At 44.1% G+C, this 27,749-nt stretch overlaps 1 protein-coding gene across 1 annotated transcript in view; it reads left to right on the top strand.

Moving 5' to 3' along the window:
* Window positions 1-27,749, top strand: part of FOCAD (focadhesin) — a 268,287-nt gene that overhangs the window by 93,023 nt on the left and 147,515 nt on the right. Inside the window, exons 13-16 of the mRNA XM_040359573.1 lie at window positions 4,638-4,739; window positions 11,114-11,244; window positions 20,270-20,396; window positions 27,276-27,410. Coding sequence (XP_040215507.1) covers window positions 4,638-4,739; window positions 11,114-11,244; window positions 20,270-20,396; window positions 27,276-27,410 — 495 coding nt within the window. The remainder of the gene's footprint in view (window positions 1-4,637; window positions 4,740-11,113; window positions 11,245-20,269; window positions 20,397-27,275; window positions 27,411-27,749) is intronic.

Genomic DNA, 27,749 nt, shown 5'->3' with positions numbered 1-27,749 from the left:
CCCAGTAGAAGTCCTGGTGGAATTCCATACATATACTTGGTTATATACAATTAATAACAAATAGATGAAATTTGCAACAAGTCCAGTTTCAGGGGCCACTGAGAGATGATCGCAGGCAGGGCCACTGTTATAAATCTTGGGGCCCCGTACAGCCTACCTGACAGGGCCCCGAGCAACTCTGTAAAGTGTGTCCTCCACAGTCCCTCACACATCTCTGGCAGCAGCCCCTCCCTCAGGAGTTTCCGAGGGATCAAGACAGGCAGGTATTTGTTTCATATCCTTCCGCCAGTTGGGCCCAAAACTTTTAACTTGGTATCGGCAGATGCGCCGCCCACCTCCAAAAGTAAAAAAATAATTCCTACATCTGCTACAACCTCCTGGGTCCCTCTGATTTAAGGTTCTGCATGAGGTAAGAAAGTGACTTTATACATGTCTTAACTGCTGTTATAATGTCACCTAGAGCTGGTTCAGACATGTTGACCATTTAAAAGACATATGATGGCAGAGCTTAGTTGGGAATACACACTGCACTCTCCACTAAGTCCTGGAGTCTGTCCATTGTAGCAGTGTCACAGTTGGAATCTGTGCCTTGGCCCTGAAGCTTCTTCTGAGTTGTGGCCCCCAGATAAATTGTTTGGATGGCTGATCTCTCCCAGGGGGTTCTAGCAAATCTATCTTTGTCTGTTCTGGAAAGAAGGGAACTGACTCCATCTGTGTCATGTTTTTTATTGTGCTTGGTCATGGCAATAGTCACACGGCCTGCAAGCAGCATCTTTGGGACGGTGTATACACCACTCCCAAAATGCCTTGCCCATTGAAATGAATGGGCAGCACTGCCAAAGCGCCTGCAAAGCGTTTTGGCAACGCCCGCAACACAGGCGCTTTTAAGCCTTTCTTCGGCCACTAGCGGGGGCTAAAAGCTCCCCGCTAGCGGCCGAAAAGCGCCGCCATAACAGCGGTAAAGCGCCACTAAAACTAGCGGCGCTTTACCGCCAACACCGGCACCACCCCAGTGTGAAAGTGTCTTTTAATGCTTTACTGCAAGGTGAACACTACACACACACCTGACTAACTATGTAACAGTTAGTTTCCCTACACTATACAAATGAGATAATAACAATAGGACAGAGACACTTTTGTCAATAGACTTCAAATGCACACAAGCACTACAGCAGTCACACTATTAGAACACAGAAACACTTGTCTAATAGTCTCTGCTTCTGGTCTGGTTAAAATACAGCAGCAGCAGCTCCTGCATGAAAGGTCACGCAGTCCAGTTCTGTTTCTACTTCCTGGAAAATCACTTATTTTTAACGGAAAATTAACATACAAATGTAAATGGTTACAGCAGATACGGATGTACAATAAATGATCATTCCAGTAACAGAGTAGAGCATTTCTACCAGATTAGCTAGAGAGACCATAAAGCAGAGGTCCACAATTTAGTACATTGGCAGAAATATACTCAAGTATTATTAACTGAATAACCTTTAGGTTAAACCGTTTACAGGAGTAATAATGGTATTAACCTGAGGTTATAAATGGAGAGCGCAAGCATATTCCCCAACACTGGAGAGTAGTCAAATACCTGATGTCCACTGTAACAGAACTAGTTTAATTACAACTTAAATAAAGGAATAGTAGAACAGGAAAGATAAGATAGAGAACAAAGAAGAATAGACGAAGTAGTAAGGTGGTGAGAATTGGGAAGGTGGTGCAGGGGGGAGTAGAAGCGTTGTGACCTCTCCTGCCCGATTGTTCCAAATATTGTGATATAATACACTGGGGAACGAAAGGTACATCATTACATATAGTGTTAGAGCAAGGCTAGAAGATTCCAGGGCTGCCGTATTTTATTACATTTGGAAATGGTGTTGTCGATTGGGCTGTGGAATATTCCATGTTTTAAACATCATGAATACGTTTGTAGAGATCTGCTGAGGATGGTGGTAGTGGTTGTTTTCATTTTAAAGCCATCAAGCAACTAGCTGTAGTCAAACCATGGTTTATCAGCTTGGTAGTCAGTTTAGCTTTTTTTGACATTGGTAACCCCAGAAGATAGTATACTGGATCTAAAGGATTTGGAGGGAAAAATAATGATTCTAAAGCCTCATACACATACACGTTTTTCTCGGCCAGAAATGGCAAGAAAAACTGCTGCAGAGTTTTCTTGCTGAGTAAACCATGCGTGTGTACGAGGCTTTGAGGTTTCTCGTCGAGAAAACTGCCCAGAAAAATAGAGAACCCGCTCTCTATTTTTTTTGTAGGAATTCTTGGCAGTGTTTTCCTGCCGAGAAACACGAGCGTGTGTATATTTACCTGCCTCCATGGAAACCTGCGCATGCTTGAAATGACTTTGACACATGCGCAGTAGCTTCCAAGGCATAGGTAGGGTGAAGCAAGATGGCTTTGAATGTGACGATCGCATGCACGTCACTGCGTTCGTGCCATTCAAAAGAACGGCGGTTCTTTTGAATCGTACGTGTGTACACTCGGCCGGCAAGAAAATATTGCCAGGAATCTTATCAGGAAAAACAACGTTTTTTTTCCTGACGAGAATCCCGGCCGTGTGTACAGGGCTTCAGAGCAATTTCGCATGTTCCTAAAATGATTGTGGAAACTCCCTTTTTAAAGGATATAGCGTTATTCCATCCTGGTTTCTGATCTAGTGATCAGGATCAAGAAATACCAGTCTAACTTTGTGATCAGTGTCAAGGAACACCTATCCCTGTCTCCATGCCCCCATCACTCAATTATCCCTCAGTTTTCCTATTACCGCTCACCCCAGTGAGATCTTGGCTCCATTTAGCTATATGAATCCTGAAAAGCTTGTCCTAGCACCCTCTTAATATCCTACTGCATCTTTGGTATTTTGGAAGTTCATGTTGATTGTGAAATATTGGAGACCCACAGTTTAAATAGTAAGATGCCAGAATAATCCAACCATGAAGTAGCTATTTACCGTATCTATTGGCGTATAACACGCACATGCGTATAACACGCACCCTAACTTTAAGAGGGAAGTTTCAGGAAAAAACTTTCCACAGCCCCCTGGGTATAACACGCAGACACAGTTTACCCTCTATTTTCAGGGTAAAAAAGAGAGTGTTATACGCCAATAAATACAGTCTATTAGCTAGATTCATAAAGATTTACGCCAGCGTATCAGTAGATACGCCGACGTAACTCTGAATCTGCGCCGTCGTAAGTTTAAGTGTATTCTCAAACTGATATACACTTAAACCTATCTAAGATACGACGGCTTGCGCTGTCGTATCTTAGGGTGCAATATTTAGACTGGCCGCTAGGTGGCGCTTCCGTTGAGTTCGGCGTAGAATATGTAAATGCATAGATACGCCGATTCACGAACGAACGTACGTACGCCCGTCGCAGTAAAGATACGCTGTTTCCGTAAGAGATACGCCGCGTAAAGATAAAGCTGCCCCCTAGGAGGCGTAGTCAATGTTAAGTATGGCCGTCGTTCCCGCGTCAAAATTTGTAAATTTTACGTCGTTTGCGCAAGTCGGCCGTGAATAGGGCTGGACGTAATTTACGTTCACGTCGAAACCAATACGTCCTTGCGGCGTACTTTGGAGCAATGCACACTGGGATATGTACACAACCGGCGCATGCGCCGTTTGTAAAAAACGTCAATCGCGTCGGGTCACAGTTAATATACATAAAACACGCCCCCCACATCCTCATTTGAATTAGACGCGCTTACGCCGGCCAATTTACACTACGCAGCCGTAACTTAGGAGGCAAGTGCTTTGTGAATACAGCACTTGCCTTTCTAACTTACGGCGGCGTAGTGTAAATGCCATACGCTACGCCTGCCTAACGTTGCGCGCCCCTACCTGAATCTAGCTATATATGTTGAATGTTACACGTGCATGCTATTGTTATGTATTATATGGTGCATGCTACTCGTCATCTGTATGTTCTTTATTTGTATCATTTTCTCTTAAAAATATCATAAAAACAAATCCCAAAATTAAAAAAAGAAACTGCCAACCACTGTTGCCACAGTTTAGTTACTTTTGATCTGAAAATGTTTTCCTTTTTAAGAACACAGACATTCATTTGTACAACTTATATTCTTTAGGTTTGGGAGACTTACTGTAGGCTCTGTTTACACTAGGAACTGCACAGGAACTGCACTGCATTCCTGTTCACTTTTAATGTGTTTCAGTGCAGTTTAATTTGAGCCACCTAATTTAGAATGGGCTCAAATCGCAGTGCATGCACCTTTTTTGAGATGCATCGCAAACTGATTTTTTTGTACCATGCAATATGGTGCAGGCAAGCGCACTCCATTTTCAACCTGCGATTGGATGTTGTTAACTTTGTATCGTCACCCACAGCAGATTGCAAGGGCAATGTGATTTGCATGCAGTGTAGAAAATGCGAACGGATCGCTGCGTTTCCTGCAAATCTTGCAGATTCAGAACTAGGCAAGCAGTTTTTCTTTAAAAAAAAATTCAAGAATAAAACAGGTGGGGCACAAAGTAAATGTTGTAACAGCAGCTATGCAAATCATCTGGGTGGTAGGTTTATTCATTAAGCCCAATCCTCACAGTAAATTGACATTCCAAGATTACATGGAATAATAATACAGTATCATTCTTAACCCATAGGTATGTGTGCCTCAGATCCTTCGATCCTTGCAGATGATTGGCAGCACATCAAAGCTTCAACCAGTTGTCATGCGCCTTATGACAACTTTGTGGGAGAAACAGGTATTAAGAGTATGCTGATGTTCACTAAGGACGCTGAAACTTTCTTTCATGTTTATTTTACTATTGTACATTTTACTAGCCAACATAAATATCAGGCAGCTTGTGATATAGATCATAAATCCTGTTTGTAATATTATGCTAATATTTGGTGGCATTAATACATTCTTGTTGGACTGGTTTACATGTGATGAGTTATCTTTTGATTTCTTCTTTTTCAATGTTCTGTTCCAGGATAAATGTTAGCAACTTGACTAATGTAAAAAACTTGGTTTAAAGTAAAAGTCTGAAAATACCAAACAATTACGGCAATCATTGTACCAGTGTGGGTTACAAAAAGATTTTGTATATATGTAAGCAAGAAAAAGTAGGTGCACCTCTTGGAATTAACTGGTTTTCTGCAGTAATTTGCCATACAATGTGTTCTGCTCCTCATCTGGTAGCACACAAAAAAAATCTTATTTCTTGTGTCTCTATGGAACACACCCAATAAACATTCACACTGCTGAAGGAAAAAGTAAGCAAACCCATAGACTAATTACTTAAACGAACGTTAATTAGAGTCAGTAGTTTGCACACCTGGAGTCCAATTAATGAAATGAGTTGGGAGGTGTGGTTTACAGCTACATTGATAAAACACCTAAACATTTTAAAGTGAAACTTTAGTCAGAAAAGTAGGTCCTGCTAGATCACTTCAGGTTGGCACCTTTTACAGGTATAGCTATATAAAACATTAAAAATAAGTCTATAGACTATATAAAATCCAGTAATACACTGTCTCGCTCTGCTCTGCACATGCTCAGTTGCTTTACTTTTTTAGGCACTGCCAAGTTTGTAGACACCCTTAAAGCGGAATTAAAAACTCCTATCCTTTACAGTCAAGGAAGCTGCTTCTGTTTGATCTGCAACTGCATGGTGGTGGACATGTGATCCGTTATGACACCAGTCATTTGATGGCTTGATAGTTTGGTTAGGGACACAAGCAAATGTGACCGTTGGCAATCAAGAAGGGAGTTCAATAGAATCAGAAAGGACAGATATAAAGGAGGAAACAAGCCTGGAAAACACCTTGCAAAAATGCTAAAGTGCAATAAGTCACTAAACTATATAGAGAAGATAAAGAATGGAAGAGGTGAAATGGTGAATAAAACCGCTGATATTGCAACAGCATTTCAAACATATTATAGTGCATTATATGCAATTAGAAAGGAAGATACACATAAGGGGAAGGAGAAGCTGAAAGATAAAACGCAAGAATATTTAAAGAATGCAAAACTGCCAAAAATACAAGAAGAACGTCTGATAGCCTTGGAAGCAGGGATTACACAGGAAGAAATTATAGGAGCATTAAAAGAAACACCCACTGGGAAAAACCCCGGACCCCGGACCAGATGGGTTCACCATCAAATATTATAAAAAAATTCAGAACCAACTGATCCCGAGACTATGTGACTACTTTAACCAAATAGGAGAAGAGGAAATGTGACACGAATCTTTATTGGCCCACATCACTATAATACCAAAACTTGGGAAAGACAAGACATTATGTTCTAGTTACAGGCCTATAGCATTATTAAATACTGACACAAAACTATACGCAAAAATTCTAGCCACCCGACTAAAGGACCTAATGCCCGAATTGGTAGACCCAGACCAGACCGGGTTTATACCCGGACGAGAAGGCAGAGATAACAGTCTGAAAACTATATTACTATTGCAGGAAAACAAGAGCGTAAAATCCCCAGTTCTACTCCTGTCAATAGATGCCGAGAAAGCATTTGACAGGGTAGACTGGGGATTTATGATGGAAACGCTCCAACATCTGGGGATGGGACCTAAAATCAGACACTGGATACAAAATCTGTACAGTAGACCAACGGCGATGGTCAAGGTTAATGGTAAATTGTCATCTCCCTTTGAAATGTATAATGGTTCCAGACAAGGGTGCCCGCTCTTGCCAATTCTATATATATTAACGCTGGAACCTTTTTTGGCAACTCTGCGAAATAATCCCAAAATAGAGGGGGCAAGAATAGGCAAAGAAGAACACAAGATAGCGGCATATGCCGATGATATTTTAATGTATATAACTAACCCAAGGGAGACCTTGTCGAACATAGCCAAGGAAATAAAAAAGTATGGAGAACTTTCGAATTTTAAAATAAATCCCATAAAAACAGAAATTCTAAATTTAGGAGTGGAGAAAAAAGAACTTGCTTTGCAAAAACATTATTCATACACGTGGGTGAGAGGAGAGTTAACTTATCTGGGGGTTAAATTGACATCTACAGTAGACGGTCTGTATCTTGCCAATTGTATCCCTCTGTTAAACGAGATAAAAACAGATTTAAAAAAGAATACAACAAGAGCTCTTTCATGGTTGGGAAGGATAAATGCTTTTAAAGCGGATCTCCACTCTAAAGTGGAGTCCCGCTGATCGGCACCCTCCCCCCCTCCGGTGTCACATTTGACACCTTTCAGGGGGGAGGGGGGTGCAGATACCTGTCTACAGACAGATATCTGCACCCACTTCCGGCCCTACGATACGGGCAAAAGACGTTTTTTTTCCTCGTTTCCCGTCCGTCCCCCGTTGTATGCTGGGAACACTCGGCTCCCAGCACACAGCGGGAGCCAATCGGCGGGCGCAGCGCGACTCGCGCATGCGCCGTAGGGAACCGGGCAGTGAAGCCGGAGCGCAGGGTGACGAGCGATCGGCTCGTCATCTGCTGCGATCACCGCTGGACTCCAGGACAGGTAAGTGTCCTTATATTAAAAGTCAGCAGCTGCAGTATTTGTAGCTGCTGGCTTTTAATATGTTTTTTTAGTGGCACATCCGCTTTAAGATGGTTACCCTCCAAAAAATAACATATAAATTCCAGATGTTATCCATAGAAATCCCTCAGAGTTTCTTCAAGACTATTAAAACAATGTTGATAAAATATATATGGGAAAACAAGAAACGAAGAGTAAATTTTGGAACACTAACAAGAGGAAAAAAACACAGAGGATTAGCAGCACCGGATATAAAGAGATATTATAAGGCCACGATCATCACACGAATGGTAGAATGGGGAAATAAACACAAAGAGAATGAAAAAAAATGGATTTGAATGGAAAATATCATAAGTAAAACAGCACTTCACAAAAATGTATAGATACCACAAAAGTATAGAGTGTTGGACATAGACACCCACGGACTAACCAATAATTTTTTTAAAGTTTGGGATTTGAAAACAAACAAACAGAATAAATGGATCTACAATTCACCTTTAATATCACTCACGGAAACTAATTTTTTTATAACGGGGAAAGAGACACGGTTGGGAAATAAAATGGGGGCTGCACAAATAAAGGACATTACAGAACAGGGAAAGATAAAAACACTCTTGGAGATAAAAGAGAAAAACAGGTGTGATATCAACTACTGGAAATATCTACAACTAAAACATCTGATAAATTCAATACCCACACTATTCTGAATCGGCTGCAAAGGCTATGAATGTGGTTTTCAGTAGCACATGGAGCTCATTGCCCTGAAGAGATTATCCATCCCAAATCACCTTTCCAGATAGCTTACTCAGTCACAACTCACATGAAAGAAGATCTGGCGATGTTTATTCGTCGTATGATCCGTAGAATGCAAGTTACAACAGGTAAAAGAACGATTCTTCCATCCAGGTAGAAGATACATACAGGTCACATGAATTACAGCATTAAAATGACTGATACAGAAAAGAGGGGGAGGAGACTGAGCAGCATGGAAACTACGGAATGCCACAAGAGACAAACTAGATAGACATTAAAGAGACAGTACATAATAAAATAATATCATGTAACATGACACACACCATTAAGAGATGAAAAGAAATTAACTCCACTAGAAAAACTGTGCTCTACGCAAACCCCAGTAAAGCACGTGATATCAAGAGTATATCAAATCCTGACAGAATCAGAGCTACAGGGAAAACCCTATTTTATAGCGAAATGGGAAACAGAAATAAGCAAGAAATTTGAGGATCAACAAGTCGAAAGAATAATAGCATCCGTACATAACACCGCAACTGATATGAATACAATTGAAATTAACTATGAATGTATCTCAAGATGGCATAGGACAACCAAAATGATCAAATGAAAGGGAAAAAAAAAAGAATAAATGAAGTAAAAGATAAATATATAAAATAGTATACAACCACAAATGATGCGACACTGAAGTAGAGACAATATTTATGATTACATGAAATCATGAGCAAGTCTCTTGCTATGGTTGGAGTCTGACATGGTCCAAAAAAAAAAAAAAAGAAGAAGAATGCACTGGAACACACATGTCCTTATTTAAGGTTAAGAAAAAATAGGGGGAAAAATGCAGTATCTGGAACGCATTTGGACTGCGTTTCTATGGAGTGAACTTGCCCCAAGAGTTCACTTACGATTTCTTCCAGCACTCCGGATGTTTAAGGGGTGTGTTCAGTAAAGGAATTAGAATGGTTTATGTGTTACCAGCCTAAATATATTGGCCCAGATTCAGCATAGCTTGCGCGATATTTGCGGGGGAGCAGGGCAACAATTTTGCCCTGCGCCCCCGCAAATATTTTGCGCTGCCCTCGATTCACGGAGCAGTAGCTGCCGTGAACTGCGAGGGCGCGCCGGCAAATTTGGCGTAAGCGCGCGCGCAAGTTAAATGATCCCGCCGGGGGCGGGAATCATTTAAATTAGGTGCGCTCCCGCGCCGAGCGTACAGCGCATGCTCCGTCGGGAAACTTTCCCGACGTGCATTGCGGCAAATGACGTCGCAAGGACGTCATTTGCTTCAAAGTGAACGTGAATGGCGTCCAGCGCCATTCACGTTTCACTTACACAAACGCCATGAAATTCAAATTTCACGGCGCAGGAAGGCCGGCTATACTTTAGCATTGGCTGCCCCTACTATTAGAAGGGGCAGCCTTGCGCTAAAGTAGCCGTACGGAAACTCCGTACCTGGCTTGCGCGGGGCCCGCGCAAGCTTGTGAATCAGTGGTAGTATGCAATTTGCATACTACACGCTGATACACAATGGGAGCGGCCCCCGCAAGAATGCAGCCTAAAATCTACGAGGCATAAGAGCCTTATGCCGCGCAGATTTTAGGCTGCAGCCGGTGTAACGAGGTTCCTGAATCGGGAGCACTCGTTACATCGGAGCAAGTCAGCAATTGCGCCGTGTAACCTATGGTTACACAGGCGCAATTGCTTTCTGAATCTGGGCCATTGTGTTTCTATATTGCTGTGACTTGTGGATCACATCACATTTTATAGCAAATTAATGGAGAAAAATCTGTATGTGTGTATGTTATTTTACTCTGTCTTGGGCCAACTTGTTTTATCCATTACTTCTCTCTGTATATATAATGAAAAGTATAAATGAGTGGGACTATTAGTAAATTCTTCTTCTACTGACTAATATTTTCTTCTTCACCTCTTACCTCAACTAAGCAGACACCCAGTTAAGTTATAAACACAAACTCCCTTGGATACAATGGTACTAGAATTAAAGTGGAGCTCCACCCAAAAGTGGAGGCTCAACTTGTTCGCACCCTCCACTGCTACATTTGGCACTTTTTTTGGGGGGGGGGGGGGGATACCTTGTCAAAACCAGGTACCCACTTCCGGGTAATATCACAACACAATGATGCAGCAATCTATGAAATCTCTGGCCTCTCATCCTTCCCCTCCTCTGCCTTCTGGGAGACACAGGTCCCAGAAGACAGTGGCACCATTCGGAAAGCGCAGTGCAAATTATGCATGCACAGTATGAAACAGGCTTTAGTAAGAATGCCGGTGCCTGCACCTGAAGCCAATGGGCGAATCGGCTAGGGGGCGACATCGCGGAATACCTGGACAGGTAAGTGTCCTTATAGTAAAAGTCAGCAGCGACAGTATTTGTATTTATATTTAAACAGGAACTCCGCTTTAAGTAGCCAAGTTCCCCCTCAACTCAATGCCTCTTGGTACTCTTCCTTTTCTTTGTCGGTTGTGCCTTCCTTTCACTGCTTTGAACTCTCCAGTAAAATGTGAGTACGTTTAAAACCAACCAAATGTAACTCTATACTACGTTGTAACCCACAATTATTATGTGTAATTAACAATTGGTGATAAAAAATAATTCAGATGTTTGTGTTTTAGACATGAAGTGTCGTTTCTGGATCACATCATTGTCTGAGATGACTGCCTCAAGCAGTCTGTGTTGCCATTATTCTCTCTTCCATTCTCTCATAGTGTTGAGAAAACTGAAGCGAGAATCAGTTTTCTGTGGGGTGATACAAATTTTCTGAGACATTTCTTCTCGCTGGAACTTTGGTAATTAAAGTCTAGAGTAATCTACTGTGCAAATTTTGTTCCAGGACAGAGTCTATCCAGAGCTCCAGAAGCTAATTGCTGTTGCTGATTCCCAGTGTTTATCAACTGGCAAAGAAACCCAGTGGGAGAAAACTGTTGCAAAAGCGGCAACTATCCGAGATATATGCAGGCAGAGGTAAACGTGTTCTTATTGTGAGCAGCTAAAAAATATTCCAAAGTTATAGCAAGACCTAGCCAGAGTTCAATTGTGCTTTTGTTCCTTCTGCACAGTTGTGGTAGCAACTGTTCTGAGCCCCCTATAAGGCTGCTTTTATACTGATGTGCTGAGGTTAACTTGCACCACGGGTGCAGCGCAGTGCATCTGCGACTTTACTGGGTTAGCTGCGCTTTGCCATAGACTTTTATTCTACCCTGTGGGTGTGGTGCACTTTTTGAAAGCGCACCAAAACTCCTGCATTTGGAAAGTGCACGAAACCCACAGGATATAAGTGACGTCTATTCAAATATGCTACTGTTACAATCCACAGCTTGAATGTGCCCCAAGAAAGCAAGAAAATGTATTTTATACAAAAAAATATAAAATAAAAAAATATATATGTATATGTGCTAAGAAAGTCCTTAATAGATAATTTCTTGCAGTGATGCCCAGCTACCAAAGTGGAAATAGGAGGATTTAGGGCAGGGGTAGGCAACTTTAAAGAGGTGGAGATCTACCTGAACAACATGGGAGAAGTCCAAGATAACCGACGCTGTGTCGCCTCCTCACACCTGATCTATAAACCTCTAATTGCCTTACTAATGTGTCACAATCAAGTGCATTGCACGGCAATCATGGGTTTAAATCGGGTGGGAAGAAGGCAACATATTGCTTCCTTACCACCTGTCAAACACACTCGGATTGCTTTTCAGAGAAACAGCAGTGCCTGCTACACTTGTGAACGAGCCCTTTATTTGCATTCGGCAGCGGCACCCTTAAGGCTTATTCACACACAAAGTTCGGGGTGGTAAAACCCTGCAGTTGAGTTGCAGTTTTACTGCCCCTAAAGGCAGCAGCCAAAGGTGTACACATTCCGTATAAAAACCCCTGTTGCTTTTGGTGGCTAATACTGCCTGCCAATTGCAACCAGTAAATGGGGCCACTCTGCAAGTGCCCTGCAACTGCATGCTTCTGCGGGGTACAAGGGGTTAAAGTAGGTGGTGAGAAAGCAACACAACGCTACCTGCTTTAACTTATTGTTTGCTGTATTTCACAAGGTTGCAGGGCATTTGCAGAGCGACCTCATTCACTTGAATGGGTCGTCCTTAGCAGCTGCTACACCCACCAACCATGACAGGGCATATAACTCCTGCTGTGGCTTTGACATATGTAAATCCCTGGCCACTGCAGCTAAATGCGATGAGGTTTTACCATCCCCCCCAAACTACAACAGTAAATAAACATTTACTGTTCTGAGCCCCCTATAAGGCTGCTTTTATACGATGTGCTGAGGTTAACTTGCACCACGGGTGCAGCGCAGTGCATCTGCGACTTTACTGGGTTAGCTGCGCTTTGCCATAGACTTTTATTCTACCCTGTGGGTGTGGTGCACTTTTTGAAAGCTCACCAAAACTCCTGCATTTGGAAAGTGCACGAAACCCACAGGATATAAGTGACGTCTATTCAAATATGCTACTGTTACAATCCACAGCTTGAATGTGCCCCAAGAAAGCAAGAAAATGTATTTTATACAAAAAAATATAAAATAAAAAAATATATATGTATATGTGCTAAGAAAGTCCTTAATAGATAATTTCTTGCAGTGATGCCCAGCTATGTTTCCACCTTCACCGCAAATAGTGCCTACACTGTCACCGGATAAAATGGCCACTCACCAGATGGACCCAGAAATCTGCCTTTGGTTCATATGGATAACCACTCATTCTCTCAGGTTTATCAGCAATCACTCCCAATGCTTTGGCTGTAGTCTCGTTCTATATCCACTCATGTAACATATAAAAGACTATCATGGTGTAGTATATGAAAGAATTTATTATGATTAAAACATATATAGTTATTCCACTCACATGTAAAAGTGCCTGGGAGCCGGCACTGAGCTAATCCAGCCATAAATAGGAGTATACAAATGTACGAGTATGTCCTGGTCCGCACGTGTGATGCCTCACTTTGTCGCCTGCGTTCCCAGCCTCGTTATACTCAGACTGGACATGACGAGCTGGCAATGGCCCCGCAGCCTCTATGCATTTCGCAATTTAATGCGTCGTCAGGAAGCTGCCTCATTGGTGCTCGTCCAAATTATTATTAATTACTTGGAGTATTTGAGTCTAGTCCTAAACACAATTTAAGCCAGAGTTCATCCATGGGAGACACTTCTTACTCTCCAAAAACAGACTCGTACAGGAGTCATCAGACTTTCTGCTTTTGCATGCGAGTTCTAGGTCTGAGGGTACTCTCCTTTTTGAAGCAGTCCATTTTGCCCAGTTTCAGTTCAAACCTCTTTAACATTCTTTCTTTGACATGGGACAAGTCAGTCTTGTCGGTGGACACGTGGATTCGTCTAGCACTGAGGACCAGGTTGTGTCAGGCCTGGTGAGTCAGGAATTCGGCTCTGGAAGAACGAAAGTCTTTACGATCCTTTAAAAGATCATCATGACAGATGACAGTTTGTTTGGCTGTGGAGTCGTCCTGGGCTTAATGTGAATAACAGGATACTTTGAGATTGGAGAAATCTTGTTTCTAGATGAACTTCTCTGAGTTTCAGGCTATTTGGCTGTCTCTGCAACAGTGGACCAGACTGATCTGGATTCAGACAATGTTACTGAAGTAGTTTACATTAACCATGAGGGAGGAACAAAAAGTCTCACTGCAGCAATAGAGGTTGATCAGATCCTGAACATTCCAGCCTTGTCTGCCGTTTGTCTCCAGGTACACGGATCATCTAGTGCAGGGGTCTCCAAACTATGGCCCTCGAGTTGTTCAGGAACTACAATTCCCCTCATGCCTAGTCATGTCTGTGAATGTCAGGCCCCGTACACACGACCGAGTTTCTCGGCAGAATTCAGCCAGAAACTCGGTCGGAGCTGGATTCTGCCGAGAAACTCGGTCGTGTGTACACTTTTCAGCGAGGAAGCCGACGAGGAACTCGTCGGGCCGAAAAGAGAACATGTTCTCTATTTCCTCGTTGTTCAGTGAGGAAAGTCGGCCCGCCGAGATCTCGGCGGCTTCCACACTGAACTCGACGAGGAACTCGATGTGTTTGGCACGTCGAGTTCCTCGGACGTGTGTACGGGGCCTCAGAGTTTTACAATGCCTCATGGGACATGTAGTTCCGCAACAGCTGGAGGGACGTAATTTGGAGATCACTGCTGTAGTGGATGCTCTGGTGGTTCCATAGGATCAGTGCAACCTTAACTCTACCCTTTCTCCCTTGACGCTTCTTCCTTATCTGTTTCACAGGTTTTAGACTGAGGGCATTTCAGTTTTCCCTCATTGCTCCAGTTTGGACCTGGTTAGACTGTTGGTGAGCGCACCATGGGCTCTTCCAGATGACCTAGATATTCTGTCTCAAGGGCTGACTTTGAAGTACATGTGCATCTGTAAAGTGGTCATTCCCACAATGCTTAAAGCTAGATTTCTACTTCTAGTAAGGTCTTTCACTGAATGTTGAAGGTATACTTCACATGGTGTGAGGCCCATGGCTTTCACCCTATTAAGTTTTCCTTAGGACAAATGCACCTGTCCCTACAGTTGGGTCTTGACCAACATGTTGCCCTCAGCTTTATTAAGGTCTCTGCGCTGGTTATCTTGTCCTGGAGACCACTGGCGTCCCATTCTTCAACTAAAACCTTGGTTCAGGGTGTTTACCATGTGGCTCTCTCTGTTTTTTTTTTTACTCTTTGCATTCTAAATATGGTTTTCTTCACACTTCAATAACCATCTTTTGAACCCATCAGAGATTTTCTGCTGTCCACCCTTACTTATAAGGTGGTGTTCCTTACAGACGTTAACCTTTTACAAAATCTTAAACACTTTTTTGAAACCCATTTACAGCATACTTTTTCTGGGTTTATGAAGTAAATGCTGCAATATACAAGGCCAATAAATATAAACTAAATAACCTATATAATTATTATCCCGATAGGTGTTTACGGATTCCCTCTATCGATTGCATAAATGGATTGAGTTGTCTACGCCGATAATTAGCTAGTCTACCAGAGTATGCTAGGCCTAATGATATAATGTTAGCTATAAAGACAGACACATTTGCTCAGTAAACAATGTTACATTTATTTCCTTAAAAATAGGAGTATCATATACTAACAGCAAATATCTACAACATATATAACAAAGAACATCAAAGATACTTGTCACACATGGTTTCATCAGCTGGTTCTGGATGGCAAAAGACAACGAGCCTAAAGGCTCACATGCACATGCCAGGAACAGAAAGGGACAAGAGAACTCTTACTCTTCGGTATGTGCTTTTAACATTCATTCCCCTGACCCATAACCACCCCCACTTGCCTCCTGTCCAATCAGATAATGCCAAGGTATTCCTTCTCTCTTTGAAGTGTATAGCCACACCAGGTGGGCTGGAGACAAGCCCTTTTTGTTATGCAGATTCTAATATGCTACAAAGCTTTGACTGTAAATTCCAGAACTATGATCTTAAACCATGTTGCTTTCCAACAGTCTATGACTGAAAAGTACTGAAGCCAGGTACATCCAGGCAGCACATGGTTTCAAAAGAGAGCCAGCAATTGCAGCCATTATTCTCAAGACAATGTCATTTTAGCATTTAGGGTACCCATTTTACCCATAACCCACCCCCCTCCCTTTCACCGGTAATTGTAGGCTTATAACAAGCAAACTGACCATTTTCATGACATTTTAAATCTCTCCTGAGGGGGCATGGTCCTGCATAACCATAAAACAAAAGGCAAAGGTGAGAAGTTTCTAGAATTTATTTATTTATCGTACATCACGGGACACAGAGCGGCATAGTCATTACTATACGGGTTATAGAGTCTACCTTCAGGTGATGGACACTGGCAACCTCAGACAGGAAGTCCCCTCCCTATATAACCCCCTTCCATAGAGGGAGTACCTCAGTTTTTTCACCAGTGTCTTAGGTGTAGGTCACGAGATAGCTTTGCCTCCACGTCCTTGGGACCAAGGCAGGCTAACCGGATCTGTCCAAGGTGCCTCAGAGCCAAAGTGGACAGTACCCAAGCCCCAAGTCGTGGGTTTTTTGCCTATAATGCTTCTCTCCAGAGGGCTGAACCCTGGGCCCAGGACTGTGCTGTATAGGTCCAGGGCAGAGGGTTCCTTCCCAGGACCCCAGTACCTGAAGGTCTAGTACACTACCCACGGAGAGGGGTGAAGTTTGGACCACTTGCTATGCAAAAAGTCCTGCGGCATGGAGAAGGTAAGAGGGGGGCCTGCGGGACTTGGTTAGACAGCAGGCGCTCCAGGGGAGATCTTGGGGGGTTAGCCTAAGTATGCTCTGCATTGGCAACCTTTTGCTCCACTATGTCTGTGTAAGACAGGATGGTCTATCCTTCCCCCAAACGCATGTCTCCCTGTCCATGCTACCCGGCCGGGGGCCGTTTAGGTCAGGCAGCGTCAGAGCCTTCAGTGTCCTCATGGAGCCTCCTCCAGCGTTGCATGGCTCCTCTCCCTGCCGGGTACGCGCGCTCGTGCTCGTGGTATATGCGCGCCGTGCGGGGGAGGTGGGGAGCGTCAGGCAGCGTCAGAGGAAGGGGCGTTCCCTCCTCGCTGTTATCTTCAGCTCAGTACAGGGCTGAAGTGCTGAGAGAAGGACACAGAGCGGCGGCGTGCCGAGGAGACACAGCGGCACCCCGTGGCGTAAAAGGCTACTGCGGGTCTGGAGCTTGCTCCCTAAAGACCTTGTTTTCATTAAGCCTAAAATTCCCTTTTTCAGCAGTTTGTGGATACTGGCAGTCCTGTGGGGCAGTATTGTTTAAAAAAAAAAAAAGGCATACTGTTTTTGTTTTTCTTAGGGCATTAGGGATTCCTATTGTTACCCTAGCCATATTGTATTATCTCCTTGCTACAACAGTCAGTTGTTGTACACGGAGTACCTCGGTATTGTATCATGGCTCCCAAAGGCTCGGGATCAAAAGGTGCAAAAAATGCTAAAAAACAGAAGGGTTCCCCCTCTGATTCTGAGGATCTTAGTCAGGCTATGCCAGTTCTGTCCTCACCTGATAAACCAGAGGTGGTCGCCTTGGATGAGCCATTAGGGGGGTTTGGTGCTTTGGCTGGCCCTAATCTACCCAACCCTGTGTTCGTCACAGAGGAAATGCTAGCCGTCACCCTGGGTGGGCTAGAAGAAAGATTGGCAACCTTGATTGCTAAGTCTATTCCAGGCAGAAAACGGACTAGATCCCGATCGCCTAAGTATGTATCCTCGGATGCTGAGATTCTCTCCCCGGAGGAATTAGAATCTCAAGAGGATCAATTGGACCAGAACCTAGAGGGTTCAGAGATTGAAGAATCTACTATAGAAGAACCGTTCTCTGCCTCCCAAGCGGAGAGTCTGTGGATCCAGTCCTTAACGGATATGGTCCTCTCAGCATTTAAGCTGCCCTTACCAGGGCCTCAGGTCCCTGCGGTATCTTCTTTGGGCTCCTTGAAAGCGCCACTGAGTAACGCGGTTTTTCCGGTCCATCCTCTGTTGGAGGATTTGATCTTTCAGGATTGGGTGCGACCTGACAGAATTTTTCTGCCTCCTAAAAGATTTTCTGTTCTCTACCCTATGGAAGAGAAATTTTCAAAGAAATGGGCACTCCCGGCTGTGGACGCAGCCATCTCTTGCGTAAATAAGTCCTTGACTTGCCCGGTAGAGAACATACAAATGTTCAAAGACCCGGTCGATAAACGTTTAGAGACTCTTCTAAAAGCCTCTTTTTCTATGGCAGGAGCAGTCGTGCAGCCGGCAGTAGCTGCTATTGGCGTTTGTCAGGCGTTAAAAGACCAGACTAAACAAATGCTTAAAGACACAAGTTTCACTTCTCGGTGTTCATTTCTTAGTAAATGTTAGTACAAAATTGAGGCATGCTTGATAGCAGGTGGGGTCATCCTGGGCTTTTTTTTTGCCAGTGTTTAATCCTTTTGTAGGTGACAGTATAACCCATCATTAATGACTTCCTGTGTCCCTCAATGGACCCCAAGGAAAGGATTTTACAGTACAAGTACCTATTACTTTTACTAACATAAATTGTGTATGTGCTAGTATACAAGGAGTTTTCAAACCTTTCATAGAGCGACACAGAGGCAATTTTATCAAACACATAATATAAACCTATGTTTCTACACTGTCTGAGTGTATTAGTTCACAGAACACATTTAAAAAGAAACATCTATCATGGTCCTTTAGCCTTAGTTAAGGTATTGTAACAAATGTATTGTTTTGCCCCCTTGCTATGCCAAAAATTTGCTACAGATGTTCAGTTTAAATCCCTATGCCCTATCCTTAAGTTGCTTTATTAGGAGAAAAGTATGAGAGCTGCCATTGCTGACCTCTCCTTTGAGAATATTATAATGTTAATTCTCCATCTCTCTTGTTGATGTATTGGCTTCAATGTTGTCTAAATCTCTGATCTGGAACAGTTTACACATAGACTTACAGATAGAATATATTTGACTTTGTAATTTAGATACTTTTTTTTATATATAACTTTTATAGAAAGTTTTTTCTTTTGTGACAAAACAGTCAAATATGACAAAATACATACAGAACTGTTCAACCATGTATCCATGCAGTATACAAAACGATAGGCCCGATTGGCTATTCAATAAAAAGGATATAAGAGACTGAGGCGTCAGTTACGTGACCAGGAAAACATATGAATCCTATCATTATTAAGGTGTCCCCAATTGTGGGTAGATATCACCAAGTCGGAAAGGCGAACAAAACCAAAAAAGTAACAAAGAAACAAACGAAGAATGGTGTACCCATGCAAATTATGTGTGCATACCTGCAGCAGGTAATTCAAATGTGTACATCGGATCAAAACTCATTTTAATAATTACTCCACTCCTGCTGGAGACCGTTCTGTTGGACGTAAGTCCGTAGCATCCCCCTCAACATAGTGAATCCATGTGGCCCAAATACTATACCATTTGTCATACTTATCCCGGAATTCAGATACTTTTTTAACATTAACTTACAGCATGCTTGCGCTGCGTATTTGACTCAAACTTACAGATTCAACCAGGCAGCTAGAGTTTTCAAAGACAAACACAAAATGCAGTGCTCTGAAAGAATTATCAAATCAATTCCAACGTAGTACTGTATGCATAAACAATGCTATTTATTCCATAAAGTTAAAAAATGGTTGAACAGTTGAAGTTTTAAAATAAATGGTAGTGAACATTACCAGTGACCTCAGAGTGGATATAGGGCAGTGATGGCGAACCTTGGCACCCCAGATGTTTTGGAACTTAATTTCCCATGATGCTCATCTACACTGCAGAGTGCAGGAGCATTGTGGGAAATGTTGTTCCAAAACAGCTGGGGTGCCAAGGTTTGCCATCACAGATATAGGGGAAAACAATCATCTGGGAGGATTGCCTGGAGATTGCTTTTGAACATCACCATCCAAGGAAATTGAGGGGAGAAAAATTCAGTTCCCAGAGGGGGAGCGTACTGGCTGCTGGCAAAACCTGCCAGCTCCGGATGCCGAGACTGGATGGTGGTCATCGGGATGGATGAAAAGGCAACCTGTGTGATGTAAACAGCCCCAGAGGGAACAACCAAGCCAAGCAGGGTCGATATTCTCAGTGCGCCTTCCGTGACATCACTGCTGTGCCAGAGATGAAGATGGAACGATGTCCTGAAGTCAGTAGTGTAAACGTCCACTTTTCTGTTGCCATGCTAGAATTTTCAAAAGAGGACCAGCAACTGCAGCCAGAATTCTCAAAGCACAGTAACTGTAACATCCCAGGTACCCACTGTACCCATAACAACTTAATTTACTTGTTAGCCTATAACAAGCAAATTATCTATTTTCCATGACATTTTAAATCTCTTCTGAAGCAGGATTATAATTTATAACCCAAAAATATAAGACAGAGACTTTATTGTGTGACTGATTGCCCCTTGTTTATACTATAGTCCATAATTTAAATAATACTTATTGGCTGTTCAGTTTATTATGTGTTTTTGGTTCCACAGGCCTTACCAACATGGGGCAGACATGCTCGCTGCTATCACTCAAGTTTTGAATGAATGCCCAAAACCTGACCAAGCCACTCCTGTTGCTTTGGTAATGCAGGGCCTCCTTGCTCTCTGCCAAGCTGAGGTCAGTGAAAGTGAACTTCTCTAACAAGAAGCTTTGCATTTACTAATGTATAATATTTTTATGTTCTAATATATTAAACTAATACTGTATAACTGAACATTACAATGACTTGTACATGAATTTGAGATTTTCCTAGCTTGTGACGGAAAATATTGATTATATGAAGACAGGAGGCAAGTATCTTATGCATTATCTTTCCTTTAATAATGCTCACAGCAGAAAGTGTATCTAAAACATTCAGTGTAAAAAACTTAAAACAACCACCACCCCCAGCAGTCCATATAGTCACTAACCACGCCCCAACGGGGGACTCCATAAAGAGGGGCTGCTTGTGGTGGATCCTCCTCTTTCTTGATGCGACGCTTACAGAGTAGAACGGCATCGGAGGAGAAACAAACTGTAGCCTTGAAGTCTAGACCGGCCGGTCGACGACGGGCGTCTTCTGTGGAGAAGAGACGATTTTTCACCATGACCTAATAACCGTAATAGGGAGGGCAGGGAGGGAAGATACTCGCCTCCTGTCTTCATATAATCAATATTTTCCGTCACAAGCTAGGAAAATCTCAAATTATATATCAGACAGGAGGCTCATATCTTATGCAAGTTCAAAGCTAATGTAGCAATCACAAACTTAACACAATAGAAAACATAAGATATTCATTAAGAGAGAACTGATCTGGAGATGTGATCTGGAGGTCTGAAGTAAAATTGGCGGAACGTGGTCTCCGAGGACCAGTCCGCTGCTCTCAATAAATCGTAAAGAGAGCCTCCTGAGACGAGCACCTTTGTGGCCATGGCACCCCTGGTGGAGTGGGCCCCAAAAAGTGTGACGTCGATCCCCGCCATGTCCATGGCGGTCCTAACCCAACGCGCCAGAGAGGCGGGGGAGACTGGAAAATGGGGTTTTACATAAGACAGAAGAAGCTGGGAAGAGCCCGCGGAACGCAGAGCAGATGTCTGGGATTCGTACGTCTGAAGACAGCGTACGACACAAAGGAACGGATGATCCGGAAAAGATGGGTAAAAGACCGAGGTAATGCCAGTCTTTGTCCTGCGTACAATGGAGAATTCAACTCCCCGTGGGGAGAACTGCCGTCTGGAAATGTCCAGGGCTCTGACATCTGACACTCTCTTGACAGAGAGGAGACAGAGAAGGACCGTCAGTTTTATGGATAGAAGTTTAAGTGAAAGGTTAGTGTTGTCCCCCCAACTGGCGAACATATCCAGCACCTTGGAAACATCCCAGGTCGCTTGGTATCTAGGCCTGGGGGGACGTTGGAATTTTGCACCTCTCAAAAGACGGCATACTAAAGGGTGTCTGCCAATGGGTAAAGAATCAACAGGTTGGTGATATGCTGAAATGGCTGAACGGTAGATATTAATGGAACTATACGAACTACCGGACTCGAAGGAATCGGCTAGATAGTTGACCACTAGGGGCACAGGGGCCTGCACGGGATCAACTTGCCGTTGATCACACCAACGAACCCAACGTCTCCAGGCTGATCGATATGCCGATCTAGTCCCGGGGGCCCAGGCCAGGGCGAGGAGGTTTCGAGCTGACTCTGAAAGAATTCTATCAGGGGAAGGGATCCCGATACTAACCACGCAAGAAGTGGGAGATTGCCCTCTAGAACTAGGGGATGGGGTTCCCCGTTCGGGTTGGTGAGGAGATGAGAGTATTGTGGGAGGTATCTGGGAGAGTCCACAGACATTGCTAATAGTAGAGGGAACCAAGGTTGGGTCGGCCACCATGGTGTGATCAATACCACCGTTGCTCCCAGGTTGGTTATCCGAAGGAGAAGTCTGGATAGTATCTGGAAGGGGGGAAATGCGTAGTGCGTCCCCACCGGCCAAGGTTGGCGAAGAGCGTCTACTGCGTAAGCCTCCGGATCTGGCCTCCAGCTGAAGAAGCGGGGTAACTGGCGATTGAGCCGAGAGGCGAATAGATCGAAGGATAGCGGACCCCAAAGCCTCTGCAAAAGGAGAAAGATTGATCGATCTAGTCTCCAATCGCTGGAATCTCGAAGATATCGAGAGTTCCAGTCGGCCACGGAGTTGAGGATTCCCGGGATGTACTCCGCTATAGGAGTGATGTTGTGGGACAGACAAAAGTGCCAAAAGTCCTTGGCGATATAAGCCAAAGTTTTGGATCTGGTGCCCCCCAGGCGGTTGACATACTGCACCGCCGCCACATTGTCCATGCGAAAGAGAACACAGCATGCTGGAGAATGAGGCATGAAGCTCCTGACAGCGAAGAGGGCTGCCAGTAGTTCCAGTGCATTGATATGCAGGGAGGATTCTGTTTGGGACCAAGTCCCCCCTGTGGAGGCTACGCCGCACCGTGCGCCCCAGCCCAGTCGACTGGCGTCCGACTCTATGACAACGTCTGGGCTGGGATTGAATATAGTTCTGCCGTTCCACTCGACGGCATGGTGTAGCCACCATTTCAGTTCCTCTGTGGTCTCTTGACATAGGGGGATCTCGTCTGAATATCCGAGGCCTTGCCTCAGATGCATAATCTTGAGCCTCTGAAGGGCCCTGTAATGCAGAGGGGCCGGGAATATGGCTTGGATAGAGGCCGCCAGCAAGCCTACCAGTCGGGCCAGAGTGCGTAGTGAGAGATATCTCTTGCGAAGTGCAGAGCGAATCTCCTTGCGAATAAGAGTAAGTTTGGGTTTGGGGAGGCTGAGGGTAGATTGGACGTGTCCACTGTGAAACCTAAGAATTCCATCTGACGGGATGGGGTTAAGACCGACTTTTCGCGGTTGATTATGAATCCCAGATTTTGTATAAGGGACATAGCCCATGACATGTGTAACAGGGCTTGGGGCTTTGAGTATGCCATGATGAGAATGTCGTCCAGATAAATAATCAGACGCACTCCTCTGCTCCTTAGAGCTGCCACTACGGGTTTCATGATCTTGGTGAAACACCATGGGGCGGATGATAGGCCGAAGGGGAGGCAAGTAAATTGCCACATCTTGCCTTTCCACGGGAAACGCAGCAGATGCTGAGAGTCCGGGTGTATGGGTACCGTCAGGTAAGTGTCCTTGAGATCTACTTTCACGAGCCAGTCTCTGGGTTGGAGAAGGTCTCGTAGGAAGTGAATTCCTTCCATTTTGAAGTGGCGATACTGGACGTGTTGATTCAGGCCCCTGAGGTTGATAACCGGGCGGTAGCCCCCCCCCTTTTTTGCGAACCAGGAAAAGGTTGCTTATGAAACCTGGGGAAGAAGGGTCTACTTCCACGATGGCCTGTTTGGTAAGCAGGTCTCTCACCTCCCTGTCTATGAGAAGGCAACTTCGTTTTGCAAATCGAATGGGAGGGGGAATTATATTGAGTAGAGGAGGAAAAAGTATGTCTATCGTGAACCCCTCTACGGAATTTAAGATCCACGCGTCTGCCGTAATCGCAGACCAGGCGTGGGTAAAATGTCTCAGACGACCCCCCACCGGGGTGAGATCGAGTGTGGTGCAAGGCATACTCACCGGTATAGGGTCTGGATCGAGGATAGCCGCGTCCCCCGCGTCCGCGCCAGGGTCTGCCTCTGGGGGGAAAAAACGGTGCTGGCTGAGCCACCGGGGTGGAGTAGTTTGGAGCCTGGTACTGATACTGGGTAGAGTTCCTACCCTGTGGCCTGTAAAAATTAGCGCGGCCGGCAGAACGGCCTCTACTTCTGCCGGCCCTGTTGAAAACCTTATTGGTTCCGGTACGTCTCAGAGAATTCTGAGCTTTGTCAAGGCTGGAAAACAGGCCAACAAATTTGTTGATGTCCTTAATGACCGAATCCCCAAATAGCATGCCCTCGGCCGATGGGCCGGGTTCAGTCTCCGCCAGATGTGAGAGTTGGGGATCCAGGCGCATGAGAATGGACCTGCGCCGTTCTACGGAACATGCCGTGTTGGCAGTGCCCGCTAGGCATAGGGCTCTTTGTGCCCAACCTCTCAGTTGTGGTAAATCAACTGCTTGTCCCGAAGTTGCTGCCTGTTCGGACAAATTTAAGATTTTGGTCAGTGGACCGATAAGATCTAAAACTCGGTCTTGTATTGACCGGAAGGACCTCTCAATGCCCTTTTTCTGAAATGTACCTGTTTTTATTAGGTACTTAGTGAGGACCGGGTCTACCTCCGGGGTAGCCACCACTTTCTTGGGCAATGAGGGTCTAGGGCATTCGGCTCTCAGCTTGTTGCGGGCCGTTCTGTCCAGGGACTTCCTGGCCCAAAGCTCTACATACTGTGCCACATGTGGCAGGGGTGTCCACTCTCCGGAACGCGGGTGAGTAATCGCGTCCGGGTGGAAAAATGGTTCCCCTAGAGCGTCCAATAGGACATCGTCCTGCGTGGCAGGATTGGCGACTGTGTCGGTCGTCATGGCCCCAGCATCCTGATTGATGGATTCAGAATCAGATAGGTCTGATCCCTCAGAAAAGTCCGCCGATTCCTCAGCAGAGGAATCTTCGTACGAATCCGGCTTGGTTCTTCTAGGAATTCTATACCCCTTTTGGTGAGTCTCCCTGGGGTCCAGGGGTCGAGCAGATTCAGGTAAGTGCTGGGGATGGTAGCCCGTGTTAGGGGCTACCTGTTGCACGTTATTTTCTTCCCCTGCCGGGGAGTCAATTACCACCAGGGTGTGTTTTCTTTTATGCGGTACTTTTCCCTTTTTTAAAGGTGGTTCGCCGCTCTGCGGCGGTGGTGGGTGTACCACAGTGGGTTGTAAAGCCCAAGCGGGTGAGGCAGTGGAGGCCAGGGCCGCTTGAATGGACATTTGTATAATGTCCTGCAACTGTGTGGCACTCAACGTATGTGAAGCAGCAGCAGGAGAGGCATCTCCATTGAGGGGGTTAGTCTCAGACATGTCTCCTATGATATATTCTGCAGGTATATTAAATGTACAGGCAGATCTTAAATAGTAGTACAGGCAGGCACTAAAGCAGGGTTATGTAAAAGTAGCTGTAAGCTATCTAATATTTGGACCTGTAGTGTATGTCACAGGTCGGTATTTATAAGAAAGTGCCAGCTAGCTAGGTATTCAATCGTTCCTATAGAAATCGTTTGCTATAGCAATCGTTTGTATATAAACTATAAGCACTTATCGGTCCCAGGTTCCAACTAATCCTCCCCTCCGTCGGCGCCGAATGGCGACAGAGGGGAAGGGAACCTGGACTCCCCCAGCGGCCCGGGAACGAAGTCTCGCGAGACTACGGCCGCTGGGCGCTGATTGGACGAGCGAACTGAGAAGAAGCTCCGCCCCCCTCGAACGCGCGCACAGCGCGGCAGTGAGTGAGGGAGACGTGCTCTCTCTCAGTATGGCGGTGACAAGCACCGGCGCGCGCTGGAAAAGACAGCGGAGAGGCTGAAGGGATGTGAAAGGGAGAGGGTCCCGAGCGCTAGAGAAAACTGCGCGGTAGGAGCGGATAGACAAGGAAAAGTCCTGTCAGAAACAGGAAAGTTGGCAAATAAGATGGCAAATCCACAATATGCTATTAAGTCAATCTAAATAAAAATAGCATATCAATAACAGGGAAACAATAGTGAGAATAAGCCAGGGAAAAAAGACAGGAGTGGAAAAACTCTGTATATCCCTAGGTAACACCAATATATATATATTTACTGATGACAATATCTAATGGAGTACTTATCTGATCCTGTGAGCAGAAAGAATGAGGAGGATCCACCACAAGCAGCCCCTCTTTATGGAGTCCCCCGTTGGGGCGTGGTTAGTGACTATATGGACTGCTGGGGGTGGTGGTTGTTTTAAGTTTTTTACACTGAATGTTTTAGATACACTTTCTGCTGTGAGCATTATTAAAGGAAAGATAATGCATAAGATATGAGCCTCCTGTCTGATATATAATCCAGCATTATATATCATTTTCGTAAGCATGCAATATATTTATCATGATTAAATAAGTCCTGGGAGACCTCCATCATGTTTGACATGAATGACAGTACTTACTCTAGTTTAATGCAATATAAATTGGTTGTTACCTTGGGGGGGGAGAGAAACAGCTAAAAACTGTTTTGAACAAAACATAAACTAACACTGTCCGCGCTACATGCTTATTAAAAACAAGACCACCTACAGTGTGACTAAAATAAGAACAATTGGTAATTATTAAATATCTACGTATAGTCCAAAGTCTTTGGAAAGAATTAAAGCCAAGTCTACTGTTGCAGCTGCCCTTGATTACCATTACCACCAAAGAATGCACAGGATCTGAGCGAAAAAACTGTGAAGTGCACACCTTGCAAAGTTTTGAAGTATTGAAATCAGCAATGGTTGCATTCACATATTTCCCGCACTAAAAGCGCCTTGAATGCAACCGCACCTTGCTGAAGTTGTAGAACCGTTCCCATTGTGGTGAGTGATGTTCGGTGGTTGCTCAACATGAAGTTTAAATTTCTCTCTGCAGGCTGACAGGCTAAAGGGATGCAGGCAATTCAGATACATGCTGGGCTCAGCTTCATATCAGATCCTGCTGCTCACACAGTCACTCCTACTATTATTCCTTGGTTACTTTCCATTGCTTTCTAAAAAATGGAGGACCCACAAAGTGAGGTAGGGTTATATGGGATGCACCCAGGGGGTGTATCCTCAAAAGCTTTGCTAGTGTCTAATCACATGAAGATATGAGCCTAACCCAGGGTCTATAAATATGTTGCCTGTGTCCTGTACTATACTTGGGTAGGATTATATAAAATTAGCTGATTTTAATATCTAAATAGAGACGGAAAAAAACTGTTAGAACATGAGTTTACCCGTATTTTTATATTGTAGTACTTTTTTCTAATTCTGTTAAAAAATGTTTAATGTTAAATGTAGGTAAAATTTTATTTATTTAATGTTCTTTTTGCATTTTTTGTATACTATCCTCAGGTAGTGGATATTCGTTCTACCTGGAATGCTTTATCTCCTAAGCTCGCATGTGAGAAGCGCCTTCATGTTCTTAAAGTATTACATGAACTATTTGCCTTGGTTCCCTCTTTAATTGTTAACACTGAAGACTATGAGGTATATACATTTTTCTTTTTTTTTTTTTTTGTTTACGAAAGCTTTATTGGAAGATTAAATCATGACAGAAGTGCATTACATACAGAATATATTATACAATGTGGCATGGCAATGTACAGTAATTACATACAGAAGAACCGATGATTATAAGTGGATATTACAAGGAGTATAATAGCGTGAAGACTACAGATAGGGAAATTTATAAGTGTGGGGGGGGACTAGTGAATATATAATCCTCCCAGTGGAGGTTGTTATTGGGGGAGAGACCAGTATACCCATTTTTTGTCAAAGGATTGCATAGTATCTGAAAGCGTATGATGGATCCTTTCAGTAAATATA

The sequence above is a fragment of the Rana temporaria genome, chromosome 1 (genome assembly GCF_905171775.1).
Source record: "Rana temporaria chromosome 1, aRanTem1.1, whole genome shotgun sequence".
NCBI lineage: Eukaryota > Metazoa > Chordata > Amphibia > Anura > Ranidae > Rana > Rana temporaria.
This window is presented reverse-complemented; position numbering and strand designations above follow the sequence as displayed.